The 20,289-nt window shown below is 44.0% G+C and overlaps 1 protein-coding gene across 14 annotated transcripts in view; it reads right to left on the bottom strand.

Moving 5' to 3' along the window:
• Positions 1 to 20,289, bottom strand: part of CELF2 (CUGBP Elav-like family member 2) — a 503,139-nt gene that overhangs the window by 177,361 nt on the left and 305,489 nt on the right. For all 14 annotated transcript variants that reach the window (XM_066633616.1, XM_066633614.1, XM_066633615.1 and 11 more), the window contains one exon: positions 3,655 to 3,851. In XM_066633616.1, coding sequence (XP_066489713.1) covers positions 3,655 to 3,851 — 197 coding nt within the window. The remainder of the gene's footprint in view (positions 1 to 3,654; positions 3,852 to 20,289) is intronic.

Below are 20,289 nucleotides of genomic sequence, written 5' to 3'. Positions count from 1 at the left end.
AAGTCCAAGGAGACCCACAGGTGCCAGCAGCCCTTACCCAGGGGTAAGGGGAAAAGTTTCCCCTTGCCTCTGGCTAAGCCACTTCTGGCCACAATCCTGCGCTGGATACAGCGCAAGCCTCCTGGCTTGCCTGTTCCAGTGCAAGTTAGGATTGTGTCCATAGTCACAGTTCACACATGAATTTTTATCATTTGATAGTTTGCTCATGGGAATGCTTCAAAGATTAAACACAAACAGGCCTAGCATTCATATATTCTCACTCATCCACAAAGCTTTAAAACTGTGGTTCTCAAACTGTGGGTCCATGGGCCACCAGTGGGTCATGAACCAATTTCTGGTGGTTCACAAAACAAACAGTGTAGATTAGGCTATGTGCATCAAAGGTTAAACAACCTGCTAATTTGTGAGAGCACTGCTGTTCAATCACCGTTATAGCCATAGGAAAAGTGAAACTTTTTTATGTGGATCCCAATGCTAAAAAGTTTGAGAACCACTTTTTTTTTTTTTTAATCCATTCATTCAGAGGAAGTTTAGCCATGGATGGACATGCATTTGAAAACCAGCTGTCATCATCAGCCATTTTCTGACTACTTTACTATGTGCACTGGAATCCCTAGGTGTATGTGGAGAAATTTTAGAATGCCAGGTGCCAACTTCTGGGCATCTGATTAGGTTCAATGGCAACCACACACCGAACTTAAATATTTTGTATACCACTGTAAACTCACATTTTGGTAAATTCATAAGGATGTGCACACACTGTACTGTGTCTCATGGTGATCACCAACAGTGGCTCTGGAAGCCATTGTGAAATAAAATGTCAAGCTACTACCATTCATTCATTCCTTGCTATGGTGGAAAGCAGTCATTGATATAACTGACTTCCATGAATATATCTACCTGTCATCCTTTTTGAACTCTACAAATGTTAGTTACCATCAGCAAACTAACTGTATTGAATGAGTTAGCTTTTAATTATGCAAAGTAGCATTTGAAACCAGAACAAAGTTTTTTCAGACTGGGGGTAGCTTTGTCTGAGGTCTTATTTCACTTCTGAACCTCTGAATGTAGGTTTTCCAAATATTCAACACAACCTTGAGGGTTGGCAACTTGCTTACTGTTTAAAAACGGAATAGCAACTGAAGAGAAGGAGCTCTCCTCAATAACATCAGTGTGACCAGTGGATAGCCACAATATCGTAAACTGCTTTGTAAACTGCCCCTGCTGAAGAGTGATATATAAGTATCATCATCGGGGAGAAAGGAGAAAAATGATGCTCAATGAACTTTTCTCAAACTTTCCATAATACCATCCTCACTAAGACTGAGCCCACTGTTTTGGCATGAGCATTTTTGGCACAAAAAGGAGCTGGGGTAGGTCTGAAATGTTCCCCCCAAAGAACTCTCCAAAGCCTTTTTAGTGTGTGTTTATTCTCCTGCTGTTCACTGCCCCCTCTTAGCAGCTGCTTCTGCACAATTCATTGTTTTTTTTGTTTCCTCAGGGCTTCAACTTCTCTCAAAGAGATCCCAGGTAATCAGAGATCCTGCAATGAAGGTGATGATGGCGTGGTACCATGTAGCCAATCAAATCTAGCTATACATTACAGAAGACAAGCCTTCACTTGGCCCTCACTTTAAAAGAGAGGATAGAACAGAAGAGTTGCTGAGGAAACTGAACAGATATTCCCAGTTCAACTGTGATGTACTGACAGTTTCATGGACCACCAGACAAGGAGCACTAACCTGGTTGTCACAGCAACAGGGACACATTTCCCCTTTCTGCCTCAATAAATTTTCCCATTCAGTGCACAAACACTCTCCCACCTTTGCAGTGTCTTCTCATGGACTACTGCAATGGGATAGTTTTTTCCTGCAATGGGGCAGGAAAAATAAAAGGTTCATAAGAAGCATCCTCCCCTCTTTCACCTCAGCACTAATCACCACCTAGTGTTCCATCATTGCTATGAAATGGGAGGTGTGCCCTTTAAAAAGAACTGTCCATTCCATTTGGAATGGTCTAAAAGAAGTTGATGTTTGTTTATTCACAGTGTCATAGACCACAGTAAATCCAGGCTCCTTAAGGAGCCCACCTATTTGATTGCACTGAAGGAATAAAAGGCACAGGTTGAGGACATTCTGCTCAGATAACAAATATCTCCAGTCTAAGATATTTCTTAATCCAAATAGACATTGGCAGGCAGGGGTGGGGACAGGACTGAGAAGAGAATGGCATTCAGGTAGTTTGGATTCCCAAGAAAAGGTTCTAAAAGGGCCACTTCCCTCACCAGCATGTTTTATGAGAACTAGTTAATCCAAGTCTGGGTGAGAAGTGCCCTAAACATAGAGCAAAAAGGCAGCACGGCGACATAGTGGTTGAGGGACTTTTCCAATGTTACCTTAGCAACATGGTGCCCTCTGGCATAGGCTTCCTACTTATACATATCCAACAGAATCCTCAGGTCAGGCACGGGGTCTACTTTACACATTACTATGTTTAGGTGTACTCCTAAAATATAGTGTGAATGCCAAGGCTGGCAGGGATATCTAGAGTGCAATCCTAAGCACTTATTGAGCCAGTCTAAGTCCCTTGCGCTGGCCCAGGAGGATAAAAAATGTGCCATAAAGCATGTATGCACCCACTCCAGAGTCAGCTGGGCCAGCACAAGGATGTGTGATGGTCTGCAGAGGCTGCATCCTGCCTCTGCTGTGCCAAAGCCTGGTGAGTCTGCACTGGTCGAGTTTGGCTGGCACGGTCCGGTGAGGGTCCGGTGAGGGTGGGGAGGAGGCGTTTTGGGGTGGGGAGAGGGCAGGCAGCAAGCAGCCCTGTGGGCAAATGGGCAGGCAGCACGAAGCAGGTCAGGATCTGGCACTTATGGCGGATCCTAGTCCCGTTTTTGGGTAGCCTGGAGCAGCTCTGGGTTGCTCGGATTTGCACCACCTCTTCAGGTGGCACAGATCAGAGCGGACCCATTGGGGCTGCTGTGGCTCTACTCAGAATAAGGGGAATTATTTCCCCTTGCCTTGGGCTGAGCCACAGTCACTCCCAAACGTACGCTGGATACAGCGCAGGTCCGCCAGCCTGCCTGTTCCAGTACAAGTTAGGATTGTGCTGCTAGGTTTGTTACCACATAACATACTGCAGAGCTCTAAGAGATCAAGCAGAAAATTCATTTTTCATGAGCTAACCATGGGATTGCAACTGTCCAGAGTTTTGCCTTTTGGCTATAGACACTCTACAATAGACACTCACATTGTCTACTCCATGCCACTGATATTTGCATATAAAAATTATCCCATGACAAAATGTGTTCATTTCAAGATGCTACAAAGCTGTAGTTTCTGCAAGGAATGCGAGTTTTTGATTGTACCAGACACAGTCCAAAGCCCACCTTCCCTTTAACATACCACAGTGATTCTAAACTGCAAATCTTAGAAAGCAGATACCAGCAAGAATCCATGATGGGCTTTTCTCACAAAATTCTGTCACATGTTAAAGAGTTTCCAAATGTAAGCCTTCCTAGTTACAACTGCCTTTAAATAATATTGAATACCTTTAAAAATATTGCCTTTAAAATTTTTGAAAACATAGAAGTAGTGTTTGATGAGAAAAAACCAAGTTCCCTACTCTCAGCCCACCATGTTAACATTGTTTTACCTTTGCTTTGGGGAGGGTTCTGACTCCGATCTCGGAGAACGTTGATCTGGTAGACAGCTCCATAAGGCTCAAAAAGTTCTTTTAGCTCTTTTTCTGACCATGAACGAGGGATCTGTCCAACAAACATCTTAATGGCATCTGGGTCTGGTTGGTCTGAGTGATCCAAAGCTCCATTCATCTTGTTAGCTGTGCCGTTACTAGAGAATGGAATGAGAGACAGAGGAAAAAAGGAGAGTGTTGTCAGAGGGAACATTTCTGAAATAATGCCATTTGCTCTCATGCAGAAAAAAAGGAACAGGCAATAGAGGGGTAAATAGAACACAACTAACTGCCAGACTAAATGCTACCATCAACAAAATACCATGTTAATGCCACGAACAGAAAACAATACAAATTTATTCATTGCGTTATTCTCTGACTGCCATTCTCAGCAAGCCACAGTTGAATCCATCACGTCCAAAGCGGGCAACAAGCACAAGTCACAAAATGGTGTTTGTGGATCTTGGAAAAAAAGGCCATTTCAAGACATATGGGGGCTACTTTTCAATTACACTGCTTTCTGCAAAACAGAGCTGCAACATGTGCGCATGTACACACACAGAGAGAGAAAGGGGGCAGTGGGTTGTTTTTTTCCCATAACGTGTTTTTTGAAATAAGAAAGGTCATGTGCTAAAGCGTAGGAAATCCTTGGCAAGATATCCTATGAGTAATGCAAGATGCCTGTAATGAACTTGCAGACTGCATCAGCCCTTCCACATGTGTGCAGTACAGGACACAAAATACAGCTCTGCTCCCCTCACCTCTGGAGGGTCCTTTGAGCCCAGCAGAGGCTGTGGATGTTTGCCAGGCATTAAAAACATCACTTCTGGTTTCACAGAGAAACCGGAAGTAGCTTTTTTTTTACTGCTGAACTCAGAGGACCCTCTGGAGGCAAGGGGGGGGGGAAGGTGTTTGCCCATATCTGCATGGATATGGAGACATGCCTGTACAAATACCCTGAAAACAAAGCATTCTTGCTACTACTCAGTTGACTACATGACTGTATTCTACCTTAACAGGGTGCTGCTAACTGTATTTTTTGAACTTCCTAGTTGCTTTCCACTGGGAAAAAAAAAGTTACTTAAAATGGAATTTGTTGTGTAAGAGGTTTAAAGGAAGACCTACAAAGCACCAAAGGCTTATCAAATCCTATCACCAGTCAAGATGAGCAGATCTGAGGAATTGTTAAGGATGGCAGAAGACCTTTGAGGCCCAATCCAATGGGAAGTTTCCCCTGAAATAATAGAAGCTTCACAAAAGTAGCTGTTCATCAATTTTGTATTCATACCGTATCTTAGAAGGGGGATTTGGATTTTCAGACCCTAGCATCAAAATGATTTAGGCCAGCTCCATATATTTCACAATATAGAATTATAAAAATGCGACTAAAACAGCAACAACACTACTCAAAAGATTATTCCCATGTTCAGTGGTGTAGCTAAGGTGGTGCAGGAGGCAGCAAATGCACCGGGCTGCAGGGTGGGGGGGCTACAAATCGTGGGCTACAAATTATAGTCTGCACATTGTAGCCCCTCCCACCCTGTAGCCCAATGCCTGCATGCACTAGTCGGGCTGTTGCAGGTGCACGGAGGAGCGAGGAGCCTAAGGGGAGGGCAACAGTTGACACCTGCGCTCCGCGCTGCTGCATCATACATTGGGCTGCAGGAGCATGGAAGAGTCAGCCTCGTAGTTGAGAGGGTGGTGGCAGCAGCTGGGGATGGCATGTGCTGCTGCTGGTTGCTCGCCGTGACCGCCCCAGCAGCGCTGCCGGCTGGGGGAGGAGGAGGGAACAGTTCAGCTCGTGCCACGTGCACAGGAGACAGGCAAGACTAAAGTGTTGCCCCCGCTCCCTCCCCCAGCCAGCAGCAGAGATGGAACTGCAGCACACGCCTCCCCAGCTGCTGCCGCTGCTGCCATCACCACCTCAGCTGCCTGGGGGCCATGTGCTGGTGCTGCTTGCCACTGGTCCCAGCACTTTGTGCACGCTTTGCTAGCGCTAGGGCTGGTGACTGAGGCTGGGCTGCAGGCACTGCGGAGCAGAGGAGCAATAAGAAGCAGTCCCATCACCACGCCATGCGCCCCCCTCTCCTGCAGCCAAGCCTGAGTCTCTCCTCTCTGCTGCCTGCACGGCGAGGGGCTCACAGTTCGGCTGCAGGAGAGAGGGGCTTGCAGCGACAGGACTGCTTCTTGTTGCTCCTCTGCTTCGCGGTGCCTGCAGCCCAGTCTCAGTTGTGGTCCCAGCGCTAGCAAAGCACGCACACAGTGCTCGAACTGTGACAAGCAGCAGCAGCACACAAACCTGCGGGGGTGGGGGCAACAGTTTAGCCCCTCGCTCCACGCCTGGAACTCCCTGGAGCTGCAATCCTAGTCACACTTTCCTGGGAGTAAGCCCCATTGACTATAATGAGACTTACTTCTGAGAAGACAGGCATAGGGGGCTCTAAATTATGCCTTATAGATTTGCCTTATAGATTTGCCTTATAGATTTGCCTTATAGATATGAGGCATATAGATATGCCTTATAGATTTGTGGTCATTTACAGAAGTAAGCAAGGCTGAAATTCTATCCACATTTACCTGGGAGTAGGTTCCACTGACTATTATGGAACTTACTTCTGAGTAAACATGCATAGGGCCCAAACCTGTCCAACTTTCCAGCTCTGATGTAGTAATAATGCAGTCCCATGGTAATTTAATTTAATTAATTAAATTTGATGTCATTGCAGGGGAAGGGGGCTATGGAATCTTCTTTGCACCAGGTAGCAACTGGGCTAGTTACGCCACTGCCCATGCTAAACTGTATCCAGATACATCTGCATACCTGGATAAAAATCACTTGTAATCTGTGCCTGGGTACAGTTATTCACATGTTCCATTCAATGAAGGTACAAGCAATGGACAGTATTCATGGATTGTTGGTCTGTAAAAATGAACCACAGAACAGAGTACCCAAAAACGAGTACTCAGGTATAGACATGCATGACATGAGAATGACAGGGCCATTCACTATCACACTCAGGGCTTTGTCTTGATTTGTGCTCACACTCTATTCAAAACCAAAACATGCCCAAAGGGGCAGAGCATTTAATTTCTTTGTTCAGGAAGAGGAAACTACCCTGTTTCCCTGAAAATAAGACACTGTCTTATATTTTTTTTGGCTCAAAAAAAAACAACACACAAGGTCTTATTTTCAGGGTAGGTCTTATTTTTTTTTTAAATGTACAACAATCCACAGTCATTCATGTATAAAAATATACCAAATAAAAATATCCCCTCAGCACCCAGGAGGATGCCTGCCTACTCAGAAGTCAGTCCCTTTATAATTAATGGGACTTACTCCCTAGAAGGTGTGGAGAGGGTGTCCCCTCAGCACTCAGGAGGATGCCTGCCTGCCTGCCTACTCAGAAGTCAGTCCCTTTATAGTTAATGGGACTATATTAATTACTAATTAATCCCTGGAAGGTGTGGAGAGCTTCAGAGCCCGGTCGGCAGGGCTGCCTCGCTTGCTGCTTCCCGCCTCAGTTCCTCCTCAGCGTTCTCTGCCCAAGGCAGCACAGCAGGCGCTTTCTAGGTGGCACCCACGGAGTGCAGCGTTCCCGGTGACGTTTTCCACCCCTCCGCCTGAGGACCCCTTCCGACCCCCCTGTCCTGGCCCTGATCACAACTAGGTCTTATTTTCAGGGTAGGTATTATATTTCACCAATTCTCAAAAAACACACTAGGTCTTATTTGCGGGAGACATGGTATTACTTCAAAAATATTTGATTTTTGAACATTGTAAAAATGGTACAAATCTTACATTTTCCCAAACATATTTGCAGATGCATGCAAAATTCTGATCAACAGCACCACTTAATCCTTTAAAATACAGTACACTAATGTTTCCCAAACTTTGGGCCGGGACCCACCAGTGGGGTGCGAGGTGATTTTTGGTGAATTGCGAATAGTTTCTGAAATAATTAAAAAACTTTTACAAGCACCCTTGCCCAGTTTGCAGAAGAAAATTGCAGCAGCAGGCAATCCAGATGGAGAGACTGCTCTCATGGCTGGAACGCTAACCTATGGTATGAAGTAGTCTTCATACCCCCAAATGAAAATATCTCAGATTCTGATTTTCTCTGGTAATTGGCATGCCATAGGAAGGATTGCTCAAACCAAAAGTGAGCTCTGATAGCAGATCAGAGTTCACTGCAGCTGCGCGGAGGGTCACAGAGGCGACCGTAAGCCTCCAGGAGGCTGCAGGACTCCCCAAGTATGTGGTGATGTCCCTGGATCCCCACAGCACCGTGATTGCTGTGGGGCATTGGGGACCCATTCCTGGACCAATCCCCTTAAGGGGGAATGCCCCATTTCTGATTCACCTGGTAGGTCACAACCCACAAGTTTGGGAACCACTGGTCTATATCATTCAAGGGTTAAAGCCAGGAGACAGAAGGTAAGATCTTGGACAAACTCACAATGGAAGAAAAAAAAATTAAACTGTGGCAGGGGAAGTCATGTGCAAACTCTGCCTCAAGGCCACAAACTGGCACAAAGAGAATTTATTTAGGCGTCTGCTCCATGTCTTCTGAAGCATAAGCACACCTGAACACATTGATATACCTCTATTAAGTTTTGCACTTCTCCTGGGTCCTGAAGGGAGGGAGAAAATGACATGAAAGGCACATTTCAAAACCAATGATGAAAAGTTTGATCACCAATTTTGCAATGTGCCTAACCTTGGCTCATTTCACAAGTGGGAGACATTTCAATTACCCATCTCTATCTCTCTGCCCCCCAGGTCCCTGAATCATGTCTGAAAAATTAAGCCCCAGACATCCTTTTACGGACACTGTGAAACTTGATCCTGGGTCTCAGCAAGGCGGCTGCTTTAGACAAGACCTCTCAATTCCTGCCTCGGCATGCATCTGAGACAAACCCTTTGACTCCCTTTTCGTTTCTCTCTACCTGATCCTGCAGGCAGAAATATGCTGCACCTTCTCATCTTCCCATGGATCAAACTCAGCTGCTTTATTATTTCAGTTATTCCGACAATGTATAACACATGTGGTAAGGCACATTTTTACAACTGCCTTTAAGTCCTTTCCCACCTACGAAGTCATGAATGCTACAATAGCAAATAGGAAGGCTGATGCAGGGTTTTCTTTCTTCTCTTTGCAGCAAAAGGAGAGGGTTGGAAGTTTTTTGCGTGTCACTTGTCTTTGTGTTGCAGTAACATTCAATTGCCTAGAGAGGCAGGATGGTGTAGTGGTTGTGCTGTTAGACTTGAAAGATCTCAGTACAAATCCCCACTTAGCCATGAAGCTGCCTGGGTGACCTTGGGCCAGTCACTATCTCTCAGTATAACCTACCTCACAAGGTTGCTGTGAGAACAAAAAGAAGCAACTATTTACACCACCCTGAGCTTGGAGGAAGGGGGTATAAAAATGTGGAAATTAATTAGATTCATTGGCTTTGGCTGTTGCAATGGCTGTTCAGATGTAATGCCACAGATAGTTTAAACTAACTACAGTTTCAGACACAAAACTAAGATGGGTGCTCAATAGGGGAAAACAAAACAAAACAAAACATGGCTTCTCTCTTCCCCTGCCTTTCCCGAGAATACTTAGGTCTCCACAGAGCGTCTCTGAGGGTGGAGTTACATTCCAAACCAGAGTTACCATTTCCAACTGTTCCAAACCAAACAGCAATGTATTCACAATGTGGTCTGCATGCCAGTTTCAAATCCCTGATTTCAAATCCTGGTTTTGTGTCTACCTGCAAACTATGATTTGTGGGATAACACTGGTTAAGACATCAGCATAAGAAATAATGGTTTGGTATGTCTGAACCATCTCCGTGATTTCCATGTCAGTGGAAGAGCACAAGTTCAGTTTCTGGCTTCAGACCCCTGCCTGAAACCCTGCAGAGCCTCTGCCAATCAGTATAAAGAACAGTGACTAGGAAGCAATACAATACCAATAACTTTCAGTGCAAGGAGCAGACTGCACCTGTCAAGCCAATCTTGTATCTGGAAGTTTCCCAAGGAAAGGGATAACACTCACAAAAATGCTCTTGTGTCAAGTGAAGGGAAGGCCACCGCTTGTATAACTTGATTGCATGCTAATGATCAGCCAATAATGTAAGCTGAAGATGCTGGCTCAATGACTAGAAAATGCGTCTTTAATGAATATGCTGGGCAGCTACTAGTTATGACACACCCACAAGCTTGGATAGAGAAGGGAGAGAAACAGCAGGGAGTTGGAATGCAGCCAGTGAAGGAAACAACATTTGATTTTTGCAGCTGATTGGCAGAAAAAGCCATTGGAGGTTACAAAGAGTTCCTATTGTTCTTGGAAGATCTGATGCCGTTTTACAGACTAGTGCTGTCCATGTAGTATCACAAGATCATCATAAGCCTCTCTTTGGATGGAAACAGACCCTGGAGTGGCTTCCCCGCAAATTGCCTTCTGTTCTAGAAAAATGAAGAACTATGCGAATATGAGACTATGGGCGCAGTCCTAACCAACGTTCCAGCACTGACCTAGCTGCAATGCAGCCCCAAGGTAAGGTAACAAACATGCCCTTACCTTGAGGAGGCCCTCTTGACTGCCCCTCCCCCCACTGCAGGATGCAGTGCATGCCATATTGGCACAACCATGTAAGTGCTGGAACATTTGTTAGAGCATTTGACTGGTCAAAAACATTTCAGCCAACTGTCCAGTTCATACATTTATTAAAACAATAACAAAAACATTTGAATCGTCAGCAAGTCTGATACAAATGCTAATTAGAAGATAAGGCTGGCACATTGGCAGGAATGCGAGTAGGAGACAAAAGGAGCCAGATAATGAACTAACTTGTGGAGAAAAGAAACAGGAAGAAAAGCATCAGCCCACATCTTGTTGAGGCTAATGGCAAAGCTCCCTTTTTCATTGCTCTGGAACGGGCACATGGTCAGAAGGACAGCGAGATGGGCAGCTTTAAAAGGATTAGAGGTTTGACAGTGATGCAACAGGACATTGATTTAACAAAGGTTTGACAAAGTGCAATGGAGAACCAGTACGAGGGCTTAAGGAGAGGTATAATGATGTCACAGCTGATGAAAGACTACTGTGTGTAATGTGTGTATGGGGGAGGGAATAATACATTAACAGGATTTCTAATCCCAGCTTTAGTTGTATTTTTAAAAAAGGCACACAAAAAATGCATTTAATTTTCTTTCTTGTAAAATTAGATACCTTTTCCCCCTTCCCCGGTTTATTGCCATTTTCTAGTTCGACAATTCTAGCTTCTCGTTATCCTTCTTGCTGTGCATCAGGCCTAAATCAGGCAGGGAAAAAGAAGCTCACACTGCTAAATTTGTGTTTGGAAATCCAGCACCAGCTCCCTAAGGACTGAAGCTGAGCAATTACTCCAAAAGATGCTATGCAACGCCACACATTTCAGGACTGGAACAGATACATGTGCCACTGTACCAGCTAGATTTAAGAGATGCTGAAGCTTATTTCAGAAGGTCTCTAAGCACTTGACCAAAATCAAAACACAGTTGCCTTTTCTACATATGTTCCTTAAAAATAAGATTGGGCTTTTCAGGAGGGTATGCTTTAAAGCAGAGCTGTCCAAATATCAGGCCCCAAATGGGGCCTTATCAAACTCTTAGGAGTCCTACATGGAGCATATTGCACCCTCAGAGCATTAGAAGAATCTGGCTGGATCAGAGCAAAGGATCGTCTGGTCCAGCATTCAGGTTCTGACAGCAGACATCCATGTCTTCAGGAAGCTTACAAGTAGTGTGTGAAGGCAATCAACCTCCTTGCTGAGTAGTACTACTCTGATGGCCTTGAGGAGACTTGAGCTTGAGATATGTTAATTCAGCCATGAGATATACACCAAGGCTGGAGTTCAGGGATGGACCAAAGTTCAGCTCCAATGAACCAAAGGAAGCCAGGTCTGTCTGCGGCTTGGTAACTACAGCTAAAGATACTAGGTTGTCAGGAGACTTGGAGAACATCTGCTGCCAATACACGCTCCTCTTCTCAAAATGTACCTAGCATGCTTATAGCAATGTCTGGGCATAATGCCAAGATGCTCAACCAGCTTCAACTGTGAAGAGCAAAGTAGGCCGAAGGGGACACACAGGTGATTTCACTCCTATGGAGAATGCTAGAATAGACTGGATATTTTCAGTTTTTCCCTTTCACCCTCCTTGAGGTAGGAGAACAAGGAAAGACTACATGTGAACAAACAGAAGAGTATCCTAGACAGAGTCTCTTTGAGTGAGTCTTCTGGGATCACCTATTTAATGGAACACCTCTCTGGTCAATGGAAGAATCAGTCCTTTGGTCCATTTAGCTCAGCATTGTTAACATCAGCTCTCCAAGATTTCAGATGGAATTTTGTCTCTTCCTTATGTGGAGATTAAATCTGGGAACTTCTGCATGCTAACCTTTGGTCATTGGGAAACTTGGATGGCAAGAATGTGTAGGATGTCACGATTGGGGGAAGATTTTGGAAGGCATGCAGTGGTTGCACGCGTGAAAGGGCATTAGGTCCTGGATTTCTGAGACCTGCAAAGGGGGTGGCTCAGGCCTGTGAAATGAACAACAAATTATAAGTTTGGCTTTGCTGGGAATGTGTGTGTGGGGGGGGGGCACCCTGCAATTCAAGTTTTCATGATATTAATTGTAACTGTGCTTATTCCATGTGAAAGCAGATCCTGTTGTTCAATTTCCTGACAATTCTCATGCCTTTTTCTCTCTTTCAGTTGCTATCTTGGGACACTTACACACCTGTCCCCTGTCCTTTCTCCCTCTGATTACAAAGCAGGAATGAAAATAGTTTGATTTGTAAAATTTGTAATAGGATTGCCACTTCAAGGGAGCCTGTGCCATCAACATTTACTTTTTCAAAAAAACCAAAAACCAAAAAACCCAAAAAAACCTATGTGGTGTGTTTTTTTTAAAGAAAAAGCCCCAAACATCTGGCACAGAGAATACAGATGATCATTTGTTTATATCTTTCTCTCTCCGTCTAACTGGCTTCTCCAAACACAGCCAGATGGAGCCTTTCAAAATCAAATTAATTTCAGATTAATTCACTCTGGACCAACGCCAGTTTCTTGACTCTATGCTTTGAGGCACTATCTAAATTGATTTACAGTCATGAACTTAAAAGAGCTCAAGTCCTTAGGTATATGAGAAAAAATAAATACAGTCTTCTTATAATAAGAAAGCTGCAACTGTACACTACTACAGCGCTAAAGTCCTACCATCTCATGATATGAAACTCCCTTTGCAAGGGTCTTCATCCCCACAATACAGGGGGCTTGCCCCACAAGGTGATAGAGAGCAAAAGTGCCAAACTAGACAGTACACCATTGCATGATTGGAGCCAGTGTGCTCAAGTTTTCTAATATAAATAGCACGCAGAGGTGGAGCAATCCTGACAGTGACCTGGTGGGACAGGAAAAGGGGTTCAGCGCTTTGTCCCCACTGCAATTCCAGTCTGAATTGGGCTCCTTATGGCTACTGTTTGCCCAGGAGAAAAAACTCCGACTGGCTCCAGTGTGAGAGCAAATGCCCTTTCTAAGCGAGGAACAGGAAAGGAGGGATGGATGCAAATATTTTAAAACAAAATAAATAAACCTGAATTTCTCTAATAAGTACTTATTTTAACAAAGTAACATTTTCTTTAAATATGTTGCCTGATTAAATATGAGGCACCATTTTTGTCAATCAAAAGGTTTTAACTGATTTGTTGATTAACTGATTGCAGCCCCATTACATTTAAATAAATTTGCATGCATCAAAACCTCTATATAAGTGCACTTTTGAGAACACTGAAGGAAGTATAAGATAAGTTACAATTTAATAACCCACAATCATTTATTGTTGGAAAGGTTATCAAATATTTCACATCATACCAACACACCAGAGCTGTAATCTTTGAATGTAGATGCCATACCGTAGCTCAGTATTGTTTCCTACACTGACTGGCAGTAGCTCTCCAGGTTCTCAGCCCTACCTAGCAATGTCAGGAATTAGACCTTGAAGCTTCTGCATACACAGCAAGTGACGAACAATGAAATTAATGCTCTCCACTAAATGAGGATCCCTTAATTCTCAGCCTCACTGATTGAAACTGGCCTCTGCCACTGAATGAATGACCCTTTGATGGAACAGTTTAAAACTATAAATGACACTTAAAATACTGTTTTAGAAGGCAGAAAAGGCAAAACGTTTCTGCAAGCCATCCATGTGGAAAAGAAGCAGCCCTGATCATGTCTGTTGCCTGGCGAAAGCAGCCCATTCAAATAAGGGCTTCTCCAGAAATCAGGTATATAAGTTACAAACAGTGTTTGGAAAACTCAGCTTGACTCTAGTCACCACCCTCCGCGACTTGACTCAAAAACAAGTCATAAGGGGGGCACTTTCCAAGTCACCCTTTGGTGACTCTAATGGACTCAAGTCAAGATTGTAAGGCAAGAAAACCCTTGGACACCTCCTCCTGCTCTCCCTCAGCTAATAAAAATATTCAAATGCCTGTAGCTTGCCCAATGATAGTTGGTTCCTTCCTTCCTATCAGAGAAGGGGAGAAAGAACTCACTTCCACCTCCCCCTCTCCTGATTCATTAACCCTTGCCTGCCTCCCATCTGGAAATCCCTGCTGCTTGCCATTGGAATGCTGGCCCCATGAGGTTTTCCACGCAGCAAAAACAGTAAGTAAGCACCCCCAGACACAGCCAGGTTCACGTTAGCAAGTGTGGGGATAAGTTCCGAATCAGGGGGGTCCCTGACTCGGGTCTTTTTCAGTCTTCCACATGCGCGACTCAAAAGTTGTCAAGTCACCGAAAAACACACATTTTTGTAACTCAAGCCCGAGTCACTGATTTGAGTTTTCAACACTGGATACAAAGCTACTGTGCCTGTGCTTGTGAGCCAGTTCCAAGTGTTCTATGAAACTTTAAAGGAAGATTGTGACCTGAATATCTGCCAGGAATGGGCTGAGACTTGATTGACTCAGACTCAAGCCACAAAAACATGCATTATTTGCAACTCATACGGTCTCAAGTCATGCATGTCTAAAATGTGAACACTGACTCAGAGGTTTTACCTTAAAAATGAAAATACTAAAAAAGACTTGAGTGAAGATTCACTTTTATGTGTGCACGCTTTTTTCCCACTGCTTCTGGGGCTTGACTCACTTTTCAAAAAGACCTGGACTTGAGTCAAAATTACTCTGGATGAGTCGCGACAGCCATCATTTTGAGTCATGGGCCACTCAAGTCAAGGAGATGGAGATAGATATTTTGCAACGTAATATTATACCAGTTGTCTAGGTATGAAGTACGTGAATAATTTTTGTGATGGATAAAATCTATTCAAATACACAATTTTCTATAGACATACAAAATGTACAGAATGCATAGACAACTTGATACCTCAAAATATTCAATCCAGTGGCGGTGGGAAAAATTCAGAACCATGAATTGAGTTTGTCACAAAGTTTGGCAAGAAAGGAATATGGTGACATCCCTAATACTGGAATTAGATGCCAGGGGCAGCAATATGGGGATAACAAGCCTGGTCTGCTCCCCAAAATGAAAGTTAAATCTTGACACCTCACCTTGCACAGCTCTAGCTTTCAGATGTACTTAAAGGCGCATCTCTACATCCAGTTTTCTCCATCCACTCTGAAGTTCTATAATATAATGGCCAACCACTGACATCAGAGAGTTCAATTTCCAGTAAATGTATATGGACATAGATATATATGAATCCATTTACACACACTCTTTCCAATGAAATAAGATTTTACCAAAAAAAAAAAAAAAGATACATCTAATTACACAAACTCTATTCTCTGTACAGTTATAGATCTGAAGATCAAATGCTGTAGGCTTGCATTAGCTCTGTTTTTAAAGGAAACCTTATGAAGGATCCCCACTGAGGAGGACAGATGTCTGCACAAGACATAATCACACAATTCCTTTCCAAAAGGTCACACTCTACCATTACTCCTATAGGCCAATTTGCTTGCATATGTACATGTACGGAAGGGCATTCTTGCACAGCTTCCACTTATTGGCAGCCAATACAAGGTTTCTCTTGGCACTGTGAAGGAATTACGTTTTTTATTTGAAAGAAAATTTTTTAAGTACACCTGGTGTGAGTTCTTGAAAGGGAAATGGAAGCCTTGGCAAATCTACCACATTCCTGGGGTTTTTATTGCAACCTCAGGAGTGGAAGATGAAGTTACAGTCTACTGGATTCTCCACAGAGGAAAAATGTGTTCTTCTGGAAAAGTCAACATCCCCTATACCCATCTCAATCAGAAAAGAGAAAATGTTCAGATCTGCAAAAGATCACTGACAGGCACAGGATGAACAGTACAGCTTATCTCTCTCTCCCCTCTACTTTACCCAGAAAAGAAATGATACTTCTTTTCTTCTTCTCTTCTTCAGGTAAGGGCGGTAAGTCCTTTTCAGTGGGCACCTGAGAGGGGAGTGCAGGGGGTACATCGTGCCTGGGCCTGGGGTCATAAAAGGGCCCCGGGAGCCAAATTCACATTAGAAGGAAGATAGCTACTAGCTTAACTTAGCTACTGGGAATTAAGCCTCACTGAGTTCCAGCAGACTTACTCCTAAGTAAGTGTGTATAGCAGTGGTTCTCACATATTTAGCATCAGGACCCACTTTTTAGAATGAGAATCTGTCAGGACCCACCAGAAGTAATGTCATGACTAGAAGTTATGTCATCAAGCAGGAACATTTTTAACAATCCTAGGCTGCCATCCTGCCTGCACTTACCCAGGAGTAAGTTCCATTTACTATCATTGTTAAAAGAATATACATAGTAGCCTGTTCAAAGTCTGTAACATTTCCCCAAATGCAGTCACATACCATGGCAGCATCAAGTCTAATATATTAAAAATAAAATATTGAAACGAATGGGGACCCACCTGAAATTGGCTCGTGACCCACCTAGTGGGTCCCGACCCACAGGATTGCAGGCTTAAACAACTTCCTGCTTTGCTGCCCCCTTCATACGGAACCATCCCCCTGAGTATCCACATGGTATTCAAGTCCCTTCATCTCTTCCTTCCAACTTCTTCTTAAAATGCAACTTTTCTATTAAGGCTTTGACTCGGCCTTCCCACCCTTTACTTCTCTCAGATTTGAGCCAGCTAAAGACCTGGCGCAGGTCTGATAAGACCCACTGTGGAGCAAGAAGCTTATAGAGAGGTAAGGAGAATATAATTCCTTTTTCCCCTCCAAAGCCTCCCAATCCCTCCCCCCCCCCCCCGGATACAGTGCACACCTTTTTGGTGCAGCTCCATTGGCAGGACTTGAAGTGGATAGTATTGGGCTATTACAGTCGAACCCTATTGAATCACTGTGCTGGCGGAAAATGCGTTTCGCCAATGCACACTGACACAAAAGCTCCATAATGCTTTTTGTGGCTGTACTTCTGGCTGGCATGCTGGCAGGAAGGTTGGGGACTTCTTGCGCAGGCGGGCAGAACAAAGGGTGTCAGCCGGACCAGGTAAGTATGGAGCAGGGGGAGGGGTGGAACGGGGAAGAGGGAGGACAGCGTAAGAGGCGGGTGGGTGGATGGGCCTGGGAGGGGGGCAGGATCGACGGTGCAGGTGCAGGCCTTACCCTATCCCTCTTCCTGGACCTGATCTGTCTGCATGGATCAACTTGGACTTGCACCAGTGATATCACTGGCACAGGTCCATGTTGACCCACTGCAGCTGTTGGGACTCACCCCTGGGGCAAGGGTTCAAATGTCACCTGATGAGATCAACAGCAGCAGCCAAAATTCCCCTGTGGAATACAGCGTAGCCCGCTTGATGTTGCTACAACGCTACACGGAAACTTAAGTTAGGATTGGGGCTACTAAACACTCCACTATATCAGCTTCCTACAGGTATTTATATCCTGCCTTACTGCTTCAAAGATATCTAAAGTGGTTCACAAAAAATAGTAAAACCATAAAATGGTGAAAAGCCATTGTTAAAATCATTAGCATCAACCAATAAAAAACTGAAAAGAAGAAACAGTAGCAGAGAGAATCAAAACAGCTCGGCTCCAAAGCGAAATGCAAAGCCATCATCATCCCATCCCTACAAGCCTCCAACATGTTAACAGCCTGGTAAAACAAATGTAGCCTTAAAACGTATTCACAGAACAGCTTACAAATACGCTGAAAACAATAAGCAATAAAACAGGCTGATATTCAAGATAATTAAAGCAGCAGTTTTAAGAGAGGTGACAGAGCAACTGTAGATATTTAAATCTGCCCTCTCCTCAGTCTGAAACCTCTTAGCTGGGCAGGCTGCCCGCTAGAATTACAAGGAGCCTAACCTGCTGCCTTTGCCCGGTCAAAGGGCAGACCCTTCTGCCTGCAGCTCCAGTTCTCATCTGGACTCCTGCTCCAGTGACTGAACTCCAGGATCCTGGGATGAGAGCAGACACTCCAGGACTGGATTTAGGCCATGCATTACTCTAGTCTCACCCTGACAAATACTAGAGAAAATTCATATTTTTTAAAGTTGTTTGTTCTTCACTTTTAATTGAAAGACTAACAAAATGGCTTACAGAAAAAAAACCCAAAATCAAAACACAATCATCCATAATCAGCAGCACCGACCATAAAATGACAAAAGTAAACCACAGAATGAAAAACAAAACTCTGAAACAGAATTGTATTCATTTCCTATCTAACAACATCTAGCCAGTCTGCTCTTCCTGGGAAGGAAATTCTTTCATTGGAGTGCCATAACTGAAAAGGCTGCACAGCCTTTGGTACTCTCCAAATAATATTTTTTTTTTAAAGGTAGTATAAGAACTTCCTAAATGTATAAATAATATACCCGGGTTGACAAAAACTGTTTTCCTTGCATCCCCCATTTTTCCCTAGGTAGGTAATTTCTTATATCTCTTTTGAGATGTTTATAGGTTAAGACTTGAGGTCCTGTAAGGTCCGTTTTAGGAGCATTCTGCACAGAGCCTGGCAGTTTTCAAGCTGATGCAAATACACAAAGTGGGATGGAGATTTAATAAAAGCAAGGCAAAGAAACCAGATGGATTTGAAAACCGCCACACACAGAGCAAAGCTTCTGATAATGTCACAGCAAAGATTATTCAGTCTTTGGAATTCTAGTCAAAGATAGCCATGGTCTGCATAACGCACAGATACCACAGACGCTATGGCACAGTATTCCATTAGGATAGCATGAAGTCATGGCTGATTTGAAAAACTCTGCTTCTCACATACTGAAAGGTTGAAAAAGGTTAATTGAGGGAAAACATTAATTTTAAATGACAACCCCTTGGAGAGAAAAAGTACCACTTTGTTCTTAAAACACCAGAAAAGTCCTGCTGTTCAACTATCCACTATAACTATAAAAAAGTAAACATATAACTTCTATAACTATTAAAGAGTAAAAAGGAGTAAAAAAAAAAAAGGTTTCTAGCCCTCAGGAATGCTGAGAAAAAAAGGAGGATGAGGGAATATTTCCCATTACAGCAGTGTCTTTAAAGACACAGGCACAAGGGGATGATCTCAAAATGATCATACTGTAGTCATTTTTATGTAGTCATTGCTTTACATCCATAGTTGGCAAATGGCAGAGGACAGGCAGACTACAATACAAGATTGCAACTGAATGATGGCATACGGAAGTGCAAAAAATCTCAAAATACAATTACATATCAAAAAATTGTATACATAAAGAGCAAGACAGATGGACAGCCCAATTCTATCCACACGTTCCTGGGAGTAAGCCCCATTGACTCAAATGGGACTGACTTCTGAGTAGACTATGCATAGGATTGGGCTGTAAGAATGCAATCCTAACTTGTGCTGGAAAAAGGCAGGCCGGCGGGCCTGCACTGCATCCAGCGCACATTTGGAGCCAAAAGTGGTGTAGCCAGAGGCAAGGGAAAACCCTTTCCCTTACCCCGTGTTGCACTGCAGCGGCCCCAATGGGTCTACTCAGATCTGCGCTACAGGATGAGGTGATGCAAATCTGAGCAGCCTGGGACTGCCCTGGGTCAGTTGGGAACAGGGTTAAGATCTGGTATAACTGCCGGATCCTGGCCTTGCCTTTGCTCCCTAGCTGCTTGCCTGCCCACCCATGGTGCTGTTCACCACCTACCTTCCCCCCTGCCCCAAAGCACCTCCCTCCTGCCTTCTCCCCCCTCCCTAGCCCCTGCATCAGCTGAGCTCAGCCAAAGAATGTACCTTTCCTCCAGGGCCCAGGTTGGTATGGAGAGGCCGGTGCAAGTTCATGTGCCAGTCTATCTCCCCTCAGAGTGGTGCAAAAGTGCTTTACGGCACTTTCGCGACATGCCCAGGCCTAAGTGAGGGTCAGGATTGTGCACTAAGAATGTTAAAAGAGTAGGACGTGTAACCCAGGAAACATTCCAGGATGGTGGCACACTCTGGAATTTCAAGTTATGGTCTGAGGTTGTAGGACACAGATACTTTGCTGAAGTCAAATAGGTTTGGATCTGGTCAGTGCCTGGGTGGGGAACCCAATAGAGGAGAATAATAATAATAATAATAATAATAATAATAATAATAATAGGTATTTATATACTGCCTT

This window comes from Tiliqua scincoides, chromosome 7 (genome assembly GCF_035046505.1).
Source record: "Tiliqua scincoides isolate rTilSci1 chromosome 7, rTilSci1.hap2, whole genome shotgun sequence".
Lineage (NCBI taxonomy): Eukaryota > Metazoa > Chordata > Lepidosauria > Squamata > Scincidae > Tiliqua > Tiliqua scincoides.
The sequence above is the reverse complement of the archived record's forward strand: the minus strand, read 5'-3'. Positions and strand labels throughout refer to the sequence as shown.